Source organism: Drechmeria coniospora, chromosome 01, assembly GCF_001625195.1.
Source record: "Drechmeria coniospora strain ARSEF 6962 chromosome 01, whole genome shotgun sequence".
NCBI classification, from domain to species: domain Eukaryota; kingdom Fungi; phylum Ascomycota; class Sordariomycetes; order Hypocreales; family Ophiocordycipitaceae; genus Drechmeria; species Drechmeria coniospora.
In genome coordinates this window covers 1,724,690-1,738,418 of record NC_054389.1, presented here as the reverse complement: position 1 = coordinate 1,738,418, position 13,729 = coordinate 1,724,690, and the positions used below count along the sequence as shown (strand labels likewise).

General features: G+C 57.5%; 3 protein-coding genes across 3 annotated transcripts; all 3 read left to right on the top strand.

Annotated features, from left to right (window-relative positions):
• Positions 1 to 355: 355 nt before the first annotated feature.
• Positions 356 to 1,976, top strand: DCS_00482 (uncharacterized protein; the record flags this gene model as incomplete). Its single annotated transcript, XM_040797821.1, has 6 exons — positions 356 to 419; positions 469 to 685; positions 756 to 808; positions 886 to 1,173; positions 1,257 to 1,585; positions 1,656 to 1,976. The coding sequence occupies 6 exons, from the start codon at positions 356 to 358 to the stop codon at positions 1,974 to 1,976; spliced, it is 1,272 nt and encodes a 423-aa protein (XP_040658704.1).
• Positions 1,977 to 9,368: 7,392 nt separating this feature from the next.
• DCS_00481 (ankyrin repeat-containing protein) lies at positions 9,369 to 10,379 on the top strand (the record flags this gene model as incomplete). Its single annotated transcript, XM_040797820.1, has 2 exons — positions 9,369 to 9,442; positions 9,521 to 10,379. 2 exons carry the CDS (start codon positions 9,369 to 9,371, stop codon positions 10,377 to 10,379), a joined length of 933 nt encoding a protein of 310 aa, XP_040658703.1.
• A 38-nt stretch (positions 10,380 to 10,417) lies between these two features.
• Positions 10,418 to 10,780, top strand: DCS_00480 (uncharacterized protein; the record flags this gene model as incomplete). Its single annotated transcript, XM_040797819.1, has 1 exon — positions 10,418 to 10,780. The coding sequence occupies one exon, from the start codon at positions 10,418 to 10,420 to the stop codon at positions 10,778 to 10,780; it is 363 nt and encodes a 120-aa protein (XP_040658702.1).
• Between the last annotated feature and the right edge of the window lie 2,949 nt (positions 10,781 to 13,729).

Sequence of the window (13,729 nt, the reverse complement as noted above, 5' to 3'; positions counted from 1 at the left end):
CTGGTGTTTTCGTTGCCAATAATTCCTGTCGATCGAGCACTCGCATGTACAACTACTGCACACCTACATGTACAGTACGGAGTATTGATACTTGTACGGAGGATCCAGTGCCAGTACTGTACTGTACACTTCTTACTCCGTACATAGTCCACAAAGGCTTGTCGATACATCACGTGATGTCGCGTCACGACACCGGCTCCAACACCCCCGCCAATATTTGTCCTTGCAATACATGCCCATGGCTCGCAGAGGCCCAGCCCAGCCCAGCCCAGCCCAGCATCTCGTCCACGGTCGAGCAATCTGCCCATCGACGGTCGAGGCCCTTCAGCGCCACTAATTTCGATGCCTGCGGATGATGGACTATCATTCCATCCATGGGCACGACGTATCGAGTTTCGATATACCAACACCGAGTGCTCGTGAGTTGGCAAGTCGTCGACCTCCTCTTCGCCGTCTGACCACGGCCAGATCGACTGCCTACCGTTGCCGCCTCGCAGGCGTTGGACGAGTGGAAGGATGACACGACCTCGATGATGGCCACGGGCCTGGAGAAGCTCGACAAGGCCCTGGCAGCCTCGTCGTCGGCAGAGCCGGAGGCGGCCGAATCGGTCAGCCATGGCGGCATCAAACGCGGCCAGGTCACCGAGCTCTGGGGGCCTCCGGGCGCAGGGAAAACCGCCTTGGCGTAAGGCGTCCTCTCGCGGGCCTTTGGCCTTTTGTCGTGGCCGTGTCGTTTCTGATGCCCGCCGTCGCAGAATTCAGATGGCCGCCAACACCATGTGCGACGGCCACGGCGTCGTCTGGGTGGGTACGTCGGCTTCGTGGCCCTGCCTCGCCGCTCGGAGCCGGTCGAGCACGACATCTCTGACGGAGTGGCCCTTGCAGACTGCTTTCAGAAGGTGGACAAGAAGCGACTGGCCAAGGTGCTAGAAGCGGTCGAGGCCTCGCGGCGTCATGACGCCGACGGCAGCTCGCCGACGGTCGACAGGACCAATCATTTCACCCAATACTCGTGCCTGACCTTGGCTCACCTGGTGGCGCTGATATCACGGCCAGCCCAGACGTTGGTGGGGAGAGGAGTCTCCCTGGTGGTGGTGAGCTCCGCATCCGCCCTTCTGAACTCGACACTACCCAAGTCTCAAGACGGCGAATCGAGGTTCAAGGCTAGCAGAGGTAGGTGTGGATGGGGCGAGCCCTGTTTTTTTTTTTTTTTCGTCCCGTCGTCGCGACGTTGCCGCCGCTCACCGTCGTCCCAGGTCCGGGCCCGACGGCGTCAGCCAAGCGACTGCAGGGCGTGCGGAGGGTGATGAATGCGCTCCAGAGATTGGCGGCGACGCGACACTGCGCCGTCGTGGTTCTGTCGCAGTGCGCGACCAGGATGCAGGCCGACGACGGCCCCACGCTGGTCGCGGCCGTCAACGCGGCCGTCTGGGAGCAGGCCATCTCGACCCGGCTCGTGCTCTTCAGGGACTGGGCTTGGCAGGGCCGCAGGCTCGCCGGCGTCTTCCTGGTGGGTTTCCAGAAGCTCGACGGCAAGGCGACGCATGAAGCGGTCGAGGGCGTCTCCGCCTTCAAGGTTGATTCCGTACGTTGGACCCGCGTCCCCACCACAAGGGCTGCCTCTCGGCACGGGCACGCATGCGCTGACACGAGAGCTCGGCGGCGGCGGCGGCCAGGCGGGCGCGGCTAGCATCGAGCACGATGCAGCCGGCAGCGTCGCGAGATCGGCCGAGGCGGGACGGCCCAAGAGGAAGCTGGGGCAGACGGAGCTCGAGGTGGCGGACAGCCAAGAGGATGAGGGCTCGGACGAGGACTACGGCTGGGCGGACGAGGACGAGGCGGCGCTGCCCGCCCCGCCGCCTCAGTGGCAGGGAAGCGAGGACATCCTGCTTGGCGACGAGCTTGGCCGGAGCGACGACGAGGGCGAGAGCGCCGGCAGCGCCGCTCCCTTGTCGGAGGCTGGGGACGACGGTTAAGCGCCGGCGAAGCGCCGAGGAGTTGCGGAGGTGCAGCGCGGCGCAGGGCAAGCACGGGAGGTGGGCTCGTGGTAGTATATTCATCCAAGGCATGAACGGGACACCCTTTTACCGACCGTCGGCCGGACCTGACGAAGCGGCAAGCGTGGGCCCGCGGCTCTCGAGAGGCGAGACGATAGGATCGAGCTTCGGGGAACACGGGGCAGGGAGGGAGGGCGTCCAGCGTCGACGCCCAACAAGTGGCCCCATGCGACTATTTACAGATGTACGGAGTAAGTACGAGCAGGTGCAAATGCTCCGCACATGTGCACCTACTTAAGTAAGTACAAGCATTACCAGTACTTGCATTATCGGTGCTTCGTACACCGACAGAGCCCAGCACATGCAAGTACACGCTGCATGGCCCATCCTGGATAATCTTGTTTACAATACGCACATTCACCGTGCTTGCATTTCCAGCAAGCGCAAGATGCACACGGACTGTACATGCACTCTGTATGCGCAGTCAGATCGCAAGTGCCATTGTTTGACGGCGATGTCGGATCATACTTGAGTAGATGGCAGCGGTAGTAATTTGCTCGGTACACAGTGGGAGTAGGGCCCTGTACTGTAGATGCACTCTGTACGCCGCACTCTGCACCCAAAAGTATGTACTTGTACCATGCATGTACTCCGTACTTGGACGGTCAAGTGGCGTACCTTGCTGCACGGAGTACCTAGACCTACACCTACACGCACGGTACTTGCACTTACCGCAAGTAAGTACTTAATTACAACCAAGATCCTATCGTCGCCAAGGGGGTACCTCTATTGTAGGTGTATAAGTGCTGTGGGAGGGTAGTACTTGGGTGCGGAGTTTCACTACATGTAATTGGATAGCATACAGTACAGTACAGCAAGTACCACTTTGCAGTACAGTATGGTACGAGTAAGAAGTGCTCTGAAAATAAGTGCTTGGGACAAGTCGGGGCAGGTGGGGTCGGGTGGGCTGCATAGGTAGGTTAGAATCATGCTGCAAAAACCTGACATGCTCTAGCACTGTCATGTTCAGTATTAATTAATATTACAAGTGCATGCACGTACAGTATTCTTGCACGTACTTATGCACACTACAAGTACTGTAAGTACAGGCTTGTTTGTATATAAGTACTGTATATATAAGTACAAATTTTGCATACTTGGGCACCGATGCATACGCGGACTTACGTAAGAAGGTGCAACTCTGTGCAGGTGCGCAGTACAGGTACATGTACTTTGATGTGCACAACAGGTCGGCGGATGCGCTCCTCAACGACAGGTGGTTCAAACGCTTCTCGACTGCGACCTGCCTCCTAGGTGCCCTGTGTTGTCTGCGCTGCCTCGCACGTGCCGTTTCGAGACGATCTCTATGGGCATACGATGCACACAGCGCATCCTTCACTTGGTGTAGGTGTACATGAAGCCCGAACTCTTGGTGCTGGGGCAAATACATGTACGGAGTACTTGTAGGTGTACATGTACGGAGCACTTGTAGGTGTACATGTATGGAGTACTTGTAGGTGTACATGTATGGAGTACTTGTAGGTGTACATGTATGGAGTACTCCGTACTTCCGTGGGCTTCAATTTTCGTCATTTCTCGGCAATGCCTCATCCAAGTACAGAGTACGGAGTACGGAGTGCATGTATTACATACTAGGTACTCAAGTACAGCTACACCTGCCCCTAGATGATGCGGTTGTCGATCCTGAGGAATCTGGAAATTCGACCACGCCAGAGACCCCACAAGGCTCTAAAACAACATGCTGCTGATGTACATGTACTCCGTGCCGGTACTTGCAAGTGTAAGTAACAAGGCACAAGAAATATTCGTTGCCTACCTATCTATATACGGAGTAGTACCCCGTACTCCGTACTTGCAAGTGCAATCGTATCCATGCTGGCCTCGCGGCATCCCCTCTTTCATCTGCTCCACGCTTCGGTAGACACGCCTCCAAGTGCAGCAAGTAGAGGTACATGTATGTTGCACTCGAGTGTATTGTAAGAACGTGCATATTCATGTACTTTCTTACTTACATACAGGTAATACCCCTCTGGGTGGTCCAGGTAAGTAGACCTAGCCTCGGTACAATCTCGTATTGGTTCAGTGCCAGATTTTTTTGCCAAGCTCTCCAAGCCTCGGTACCAGCTGAGCAAGCGTCTCGTACGTAAGTAAAAGAAGAGTACGGAGTGCAAGTACAGATAAAGTGTACAGTATGCGGAGTGATTGGTCCCTCGTGTGCAAGTACCTATACTTGCTTGCATGCCCTTGGGCGTGCGCAGCAGACGCACCACTCAAAGGTAATACAGTAATAAGTATTACTTTTGACTCGGTACGGGACGCAAACTGAGGCGGTGTGGATGAATGCACAGAGCACGGAGCACCGTACTGTAAGTGCTCGCACTCCGTATTCCGTACAGTGCCATCAAGCACTGTAAATACAAAAGCTGATGACGGGCAGAGGAACCGCTTCCCCAGCTGGCTGATGCAGGTACTTGCAGTAGGTGCACGTACTTGCACGTATTGGGTGCAGAATGCAATTCCACCCGCGGGAACTGCCTTGGAAGTCGGCACCTGTCCAGGGGAAAAGTACGACTGGCGGGGCATTCAAGGCCTCCAGGGGAGGTATGTCAAGTGTAGTACCTTTGCCAGCACGGGCTGCACCAACATGCAATACAGCAATGCATGGACGTGCAATGCCCTTCAGGTGCAGTGCTGGTCTTGCACACGTTTGCTCGGGCATGCACACCAGCACGATGTGCAGCGACTCCATGTACAAGTGCGGAGTGTTGCACCTACACGTACTACAAAGCACAGCGTCGGCGTACGCTGTACGGAGTACGGTACAGGTAGGTGTGCATGCGCTTTTGCGCGAGCAAGTCCATGCACCAAGTCACTTCAGTACTCTGAACACCTACAACTACTGAAGTTTTACAACTATGCCTGTAGGTGTACATCTACACCTACTCCGCAAGTACACTGCGCACTGTACAGTACAAACGCACAGTACGAGTACGCCTACACCTGCGAGCAAGTGCGGCTCATTGCGCCGGACCCTCCCCTGCAGGTCCGACCCGAGTTCCATGTTTCGAGATGCTGGGGGAGCGCGTACGAGAAAGCCGTGAATTGTTGAGTTGGGGGGCATGTAGTTGAGTTGCACACGTGCAAGTACCGGCAAAAGGATGCTCCGTTCGTCCTTGTGCCGTGGCGCACGCACACCCCTTCCGCCGCCCGGGGCAGACGGCATCTGTCAGGACCCCGCCGTCCCATTCGCTGCCAGCCTGCAGCCTCTGTTGGGGGGGGTACTTGTCGTTGGGCAATAATTGCGCCTGGCAAAAGGCGCCTGTGCATGTACCTATGGCAGGCGCAGTAGGGAGTAAGTAAGTACCTACAGTAGTACGTACTCGAACTTGCTGCACACTTGCTTTCAGGTTGGACATGCACAATTCACCAATGTACAGTACTCCGTACCGAGTACGTACTCGTACATATCGCAGTCGAGGTATTAGTTGTAGTTGTGCATAATACTTACTTGTACACCTGCAGAACGTACTGCAGGTACAGCACAGTAATTACCTGCTCGTACAGCACAGCAATTCCCTGCTCGTACAGTACAGTAATTCCCTGCTCGTACAGTACAGTAATTCCCTGCTCGTACAGCACAGCAATTCCCTGCTCGTACAGCACAGCAATTCCCTGCTCGTACAGCACAGCAATTCCCTGCTCGTACAGCACAGCAATTCCCTGCTCGTACAGTACAGTAATTCCCTGCTCGTACAGCACAGTAATTCCCTGCTCGTACAGTACAGTAATTCCCTGCTCGTACAGCAAGCGGACGGGGAAAAGGCCTGGATGCGCTGCCTGCCCCTTTCCGCCTTGAAGAAAAGCCTCCCACCCCGCACGCACATGTTGGTCGCTGACGCCATCGACGAAAAGGCTGGGCGTCGACGCGATGGATGCCAATGGTGCGCACACGTGCCTGGACGGCCGCTCGCCCATACGATATGCGTCTTCATCCTTCGAGTAGAATGCACCGGTACCCGTGGCGGTGGCCTGTCCGTGCTCGAGCCTTGGCCCCAAAGGCAATTCGATTTCTCCGCAACCGCCTTGTTCCCCCGCCAGATCCCCCCGAGGCGGCGGCGGCGGCGGCGGCTGAAACCTGCAGCCGGGAGTCTGGCGCGGCACGGATCCGATCCTCCCGGTGTTCCCGGAAGGCGAACACGCACCCCTCCCCCCTCTCCCCCCCCCCTTCTCTCTCCCCATCCCCCCCTCTCTCCCCTTCCTCCGCGGCCATGGGGCGGACGAGGACGGACGAGCCGACAGCCGGCTGGCGTAGGTGCCGTGCCGTGCAGGTTGGATGCCGCGCACCCTGCGGGCGGTCATGCCGCCGACGCATCCGTACCCGAGCGAACCGACGACGGAACCGGTGCTCGGCCGTGAGGAAGTGCAACGCCCAAAACGAGATGGGATTTTTTTTCCTCGTCGGCAGCCTGTCGCCGCGCCCTGCCCTGTGCATCGCCATGTCGCACTTGCCCTGTGGCAAAAGTAAAAACATGGCCGGCATGCTCCTTGGCGGGTGATGTTGCACGCATCCAGTCCGCGGAGAGTTGCCCGAAGGCGATGATGACGGCACCCGCATGCACCTGGATGGTGCGCCCGGCATCGCCGATGGTTTGCCGCCCTACGTATTGTTCGGCGTCGTCGTACAGCGCCAGCCGCCAGACTCGTTCGAGTAACCTGCGCCTTTGCTGCTGCGGCGGGCTGCGGACTGCGCTGTGGTGCCTTTTGTGCCGGACCAAGGTGCCGCTCCTACCGCTCCTCCGTCACGGTGCAGCGTGCCACCGCCGACCACGCCGACCTATAGTTGCCAGTTGTTACGGTGCATGGCATACTACCAAGGTCTGCCGGAAGCGTCACTACCGTGCCTATACTATACGAGTAATCTTATTGGTGCCTATAATTGCACAGTATTGACAGCTGCGAGGACTTGCACAAGTGCCTGGATGATATTGGAGCCTCGCGTAGCATTCATATAGGGAGTGTCTGCCAGGTTCCGACCTCGAGTGCAGTACCGGTTCGTAGTGGGGCCACATGCGGTGTGTACGTACATCTAAGTACAAGTACATGCACACATCCACCTACTTAATGTACTTACTGTACTGTACTTGCAAGTCAGTCACCTTCAGGTTGTACAAGTAAGTACTTGCCTGCACAACTACAGTATGGTTGTACATTCGTGTGCAGTACGGAGTACAAGCACAAGCCATGCACCACGAATGGGTGCTGATGGCCAGAGTGTCGGTGAGCGTGCTACCAAGCAGGTACGAAACTAGCTGTGCTTTTTCGTTTGATCTGCAAGTACTGCCCAAGTATACCGCAGGTATTTCCAATGGCAGTCTGCACTGTACCGGCAGGTCCGGAGTACGGCGTGCTGTGATGCTCGTTAGCATGCGCAATAAGTACCAGGTTAGTACATGTGCAAATGCTTTAGTACTACTCATAAGTACCTTGTGCTGTCGAGGTCGAGTCAACACCTATTAATTACTTGCAGTAAATACACGGAAGTAGGTAGGTACCATTGCAAGTAATAATGACGGCGAAATAGCCTACGGTAGATGTACTTCGGGCAAGTATACATGTAGTATAAGTAATGTATGTCCTCATGGAGTAATTACTGTAATATTCCGTAATGTACGGAGTACGGAGTACAGTCCGTGCATATACTTACCCGTATGAAGTATATTACTGTACCTACTTACGGTAGGCACCTAGTACTGTAGGTTAAAGGCACGCCAGTTTCGCTCAATGCTGCTGCCCTCGAAATATCTTCTGGCGAGTCTCGACGGCTGGCGTCGGCCGGCATCCAGACCTACTGTATATTACCTGTGCAAGCTGCCATGTGCAGGTGGTGTGTTGCATGCGTGGGACGACTGTCCACGGGTACTTGCTCGCAGCCTTGCTGCGTTGCATGACGGCGGCGGCCTGCTAGGGAGCTGCGGCCAAGGTGCACGTGTGCTGGCTGCCTCTCGCACCAACGTGCTGGTATGGCCTAATGCACGTTGATATTGCATCCAATCCTGCTCGTGTTGCGTAGATGAATTATCGACCGATTTTGCATCCATGTCGCAAGGCGACGCAGGCGGTCGTGCCACGCATCGCGAACCGGACGACCTCGACCCCGTTCCGCCCACTGGCGGGGAATCGGCGTGGCGGCGGGCATGTCAGTAAGTATACGACTTGGTTTGTCGTCCAACGGAATCGACAAGGAACCCGTCTGATGGCGTGCATGGCATGGACCATGGACTCTCCGTTTGAAGCCGCCAGAGTCGTTTAGCCAGCCGAGATGAACCGTTGCTTGAGGTGTGAGCTGGCCGAGCATCGTCGCCGTCATCATCGTCTCCCATTCGGCCGCGCGGCCGTCTAGGGTAGGTTTCGGCGACGCGCTTTGTGCCTGGGAACGCGGTGGGTCCCAAACAGCAGGCGTCATTCGCAACACCAACAAACACACAACGTTGCTTGGGCAAATTCCACCTGCCGCTCCGCACGCATGCCTACCCTTCTTCATGGCAGCCGAGTCATTCACGTCGTGCCGCCATCGCCACCGGGTTGCGCAGCCATGGCCCCATCCATCTCGCCTTCGTCCTCTCGCCGCCGTCGGACGATGATGGGATATGGGAGCAGGGCATCACGTAATCAGGTTGCAACCAATCAGGGACGGCATTTTCACCTCTCGATGGCTAGGCAGCTAATACCGTCCTAGCGGTCGGTGGTCAGGCCAGAATGCAGCAAGGTGCCGACTAGTGCATACCAAAGGCCTTCTCGAGCGTCCACGTCTTGCATCCCATCGAAGCGTCCAGCCTTTCTCGACCGCCGTGCGCTTGGATTTTCGGACATTTTTGCGCTGGCGCTGCGTCAAACGCCAAGCGAACCGGATCGGACGCTCGCTTTCCGTCGTTCCCTGGCTCGCCGCCATCAGGGGAGCAGGGAGCGTCGTCGTCGTCATCGTCGTCGTCCGTGGCTTTCCGAGTTTGACGGTCAAAAATCGTCGGCTCTCCTCCCACGCAGCTTCGTCGTTCGCGTACATGTCAAGGCCGGAACATCACCGCCCCTGCCCGAACAAGCCTGCCCTGGGTCGTCGTCGACGGCCGTCTGGCGTGGGGCGTGAGAGAGAACGAAGCAGGCCACGCGAGACCTCGTCGCCCTCGGCTGCGAGCGACGAAGCCGGGCCTGCTCGCTCGCCCTCCTGCCGATACGTTGCAAGCTTGCTCGGCCTCGCTCGTCCACGGAGCGCCCCTGCCTTGATGTGTCTTCTCGTCCTCGTCTGCATCCTTGCTTCATGGTAGTCGGCTGATGGGATGCGAGAGGCGAGACACCATGACGGCCGAACAGATCATCGACGGCACCATCGACGCACCGCCCGCGCCCTCGTCGGCCGCTTTCTCTTGGCTGTGAGACGCTCGCCGCACGCCCCCCCCCCTTCCTCCTCTCGTGCCCTCCCCCCGTCTGATGATGTGTATGCGATGCAGGAAGCCCCATCCGATCTTCGTCATCATTCTGGTCGGGCCGGAGGAGACGCCCTTTGGGATCCAAAAGGACTTCCTGTGCCACCGCTCCACCTTTTACCGACGGTACTTTGCCGACGGGGGCGCCGACGAGAGCGTGGAGCACGTCGTGAGGCTCCCCGACTTCACCGGCGAAGTCTTTGGCCTGGCGCAGCACTATCTCTACACGGGCCGCCTGCTGGCGGACGACAAGACGGTGCCGTCGTACGAGGCCCTCGTCGGCCTCTGGAACCTCGGCCACAAGCTCGCCGTCGAGGGGCTCTGCGACAAGACGCTCGAGCTGATGAAGGAGTGCCGCCGCCTCACCGAGCGAATCCCGGCCCCGCCCCTCCTGGTGCAGGTCTGGAGGGACACGCCGCAGGGGTCGGCGATTCGACTGCTCCTGCTCTCGTGGGCTGCCGAGTACATGAGGTTGTCGGACGCGAGGGCCGAGTTTGCCAAGTCGCTGCCGCAGGAGGTCCTGAGCGAGCTCGTCGTCGCCATGAGCGCCTTCGACATGTCGCCCGCCCCCGACGCCGACTCGCCCTCGGACGGCGGAGCCGGCGTGGGAGCGCGGAAAAACGTACACTACCTCGACGACGAGGCCGACGAGGGGGCGGCGAGCAAGCCGAAGAAGAGCCGTCGGCCGAGCGGTGTTCAGGGAATGCCGGCCTCGTCCCAGGATCCGTCGACCGGCCGCAGGCCAGCTCGCACGCCCCTTCCGAAGCTTACGAAGCGACGGTCGAGCGCGGCAGTCGTCGTCGGCCGGACGTTTACGGCGGCGCAGAAACTGGAATTCTGCGCCGATCTGCTGAACAGGATGCTCTCCGGGCCCGGTGCGTAGGCGGCGAATCTTGCCCCCCCCCCCCCCCCCCCCCCCCCATGCGGCGCCCGACGCACCCGACCGACGCTGACAAGAGTGTGAGGGTAGGCTTCTGGACCCGACTCGTCGGTCCGTTCAAGGATCCCGTCGAACCGGCCGAGGACGGCGTGCCGGACTACTTTGACAAGGTCAAGCGGCCCATGGACCTGAGCACCATCAAGGCCAAGATGGACGGTCACGAGTACGGCGACGACGCCGAGTTCGCCGTCGACGTGCGGCAGATCTTCGAGAACTGCTTCACGTACTGGAACAAGGGCGACCCGATGTGGGCGGCGGGCGAGAAGCTGCAGCGGACGTTTGAGGAAAAGTACTCGCACATGAACAAGTGGATGGCCAAGATGGGCGGCGACGAGGGCGAGTGACGGACCGCCAGGCGGGCGCGGGGCGTCGAGGCACGAAGCAGCGTGGTGCATGACGACTGTAGATGTACACAGCACGCTCTCCATTTCACCCAAACGGCTGCCGATGCGAAGACGTACAAACGTAGGCAGACGTAGGTTCTCGAAGCCGTCGACGGTTACGTTCCTTGGCCGGCACCGGCGATCTTGACCCTGTTTGGGTGGACGGGCACATCCGCAAGTGCGGGGATCAGCGCGCGGCCCTCGCGTCCCCATTTTTTGTCTCGGCCCGCCGGCGGTGATGTGGTGAGGTCTTTGAGCGAGTCGATCCGTCAAGGGCAAGGGATGGACGACGGCTCATCATCACAATCACAACCCCTTCGCGACGAGCATCTCGCAGAGCAAGCGCCAGGCAACCGAAAGGGGCGGCCAGCACTCGGCAGCCACATGGCGGGTGCGCGGCTCCTTGGCCCCTCTCCGTCACGACAGCACCTGCACCGCACGTACGGTCAGCATAGGTGCTCGCACCGTGGTCGCGATGGGAGGCACGAGAGGAATACGAGATCTGACCTGCGTCGGATCACATCTCCTTTCTCGACTCCCGCTCCCGCGCCTCTTTCGCCATGCCGGGACTGGCTGACATGGGAGCATGCAAGGTACGGCCGCGGCCGCGGCTCGACCGGGGTCCTGGTGAGACATCGGCCGGCTGGGGCCGAGGGAGGCGTGGCGATTTGAGTTTCCCCATGGTCGTGGGTATCCATCATCAAACCCTGTCGATCGCCGTGTCATCAGCACCTCGCGGTAGGGAGCAGACACGTACGTGAACGCGTATTCCGTCGCGCAAATGTGTGCACTTGCGATGCGAGAACGAGGAGATGCACCGGCAGAGACGGCACGAGCGTCGTGGCTGCCAAACTTGACGGTCCAACGACAGCCGGCTTCCGTGCACATCGCTGCCGCCCGGGGCCGCGGCGCTGCGACAGCCAACGCCATGGTCCGGACACTTTCTTCCACATCTTGGCTGTGCTACGGCATCAACCGCATCGGAGACGAGAAACGAGGCACGAGATCAATCCTGAAGACAGCTGACTGGACGAACTTGAGATGGCCGCTGCACGTAACACGTAACACATCAGATCAAGAGCGTGTTTTGCATCAAAGAAGCGTAGTTTCGGAACGATCGAAGCCATCGATCACTTGGCGTTTGTGGCCGGCGAGCACGTGACGGGAGAGGGAAAACGAAACAAGCCACACGGACGCCTGCTTTCGCCACTGGCTGTCGGCAAGAGGTCAGCGGGGTCACCTGAAACGAGGGCAGGTGGAGGACAGGCAGAACTTTGTTCTGGCGGGCGCTCGTGGCTGGCCCTGAGACGCGGCATTCCCGAGGTGCGCGCTATTTTTCGACATGGACGGGTGCGTCCATGGTGACGGTTGTTTGAGGACGGTGTCATGGCCACGGTGAGGGGGATATGGACGCCGGCTCGGTGGATTGGGTGCGCGATAAATGATGGATGGAGTGGGTGGGTGGATGCGTGAGTGAGCAAGAACTTGCTTGCAGTACGAAGTGCATGTAAAGTACAAGTACTCCGTATACTGTAGTAATTACATATGAGAATGCATTCATATTATTAAGCAATAATGAGCGAGAGAGATAGCGGAGTTGCTGCAGGTAATTAATACGTTGTACTGTACATGCCGGACAGGTACATGTACGTACAGATCTGCAAGTGTACAGTATGTACCCGTGCAAGGAAATGCAACATATGGAATCTCACTACTTGATACCTACGCTTACATGTACTCGCATGTAGTAGGGTACCTACAGTACCGGCCTGTACTTGCAAGCAGGTACTAGTAGTACGGAATATTACCTGTATTAACACTTAAGTACTTGTATTAACACTTGCTCGTATCAACACTTACAGTACTTGTATTAATACTTACAGTAGTTGTATCTGCCAGCCCGAGGGTGCTTGCTGGCATTAGTTTGACCGGTACGTACTTGTTCCATGAGACGGAAAGCGTCTCGAGCGTGGCCCCCCAAAGCGCTGCGATGGGTGGAGGCGCTGCCATTGACTCTGGCTAGCTCAAGCTGCTGCGGCTCGCTGCTGAACATGTTCGCCGGCCTCTACTGCACGTACTGTAGGTGTGCTCGTGTCGTATGCGTCTACGGCGTCGCCGTTGGTAGTGCCAGCTACCTACCTAGTACCTATACTTGTACCTACCACCACTGCAAGTGCTACGTAGGACCCCGTACATGTACATCAGAATACTTGCATTCGTGCTACGTTGTAGTGAGTGCCTTGGTTCCTTGCGGGTAGGTCTACTAATGGCCGTATGCTCTAGCGCTACGCTAGGTACCTATTAGTACTTATGCGGTAATAGTCAGTGACGAATAGCATCTGCTTACTCCGTACTAGGTACTAATCTAGTAAGTATTCGCTCGTACTTGGAGCACTTGTACCTTTGTGTCCGGGTGGGCAGCAGCACACCTTACTAAGTATTACCTACAACTAATGTCGGCTGTGCCCTCTTGCCCTGGTCGCCCTCTTGACCTGGTCTCTCATCAGGGTACACCACTATTACTTGTGCACCGAGTACTTGCAGTAAGTACGTGTACACTTACCTACATACAAAGAACGTGGACGTGTATTTGAATGCAAGGAGGCCCAAGGCCTTGAAGGAATGAGGGCATGAAAGAATGCACGGGAAAGAATGATTCGGCTCCGTGGCCAGTTCGTCATGCTGCAAGTAGTGCTATGCTCATGCATTCACAAACGCATTAGTCTTCATGGACAAGCACCATAGGTTCATGGCAACGGAGTACTTCTTCTATGCTACTTGCATTGTTGCATGTACAGTAAGTACTTCTACCGGAATACTGCTAGGACACGTACGTGTACCAACGTACAACTACTTATTTGGCACACGTAAGTAGTTGTACATGTACTTGAGTAGTTGTTAGTGTAAGTA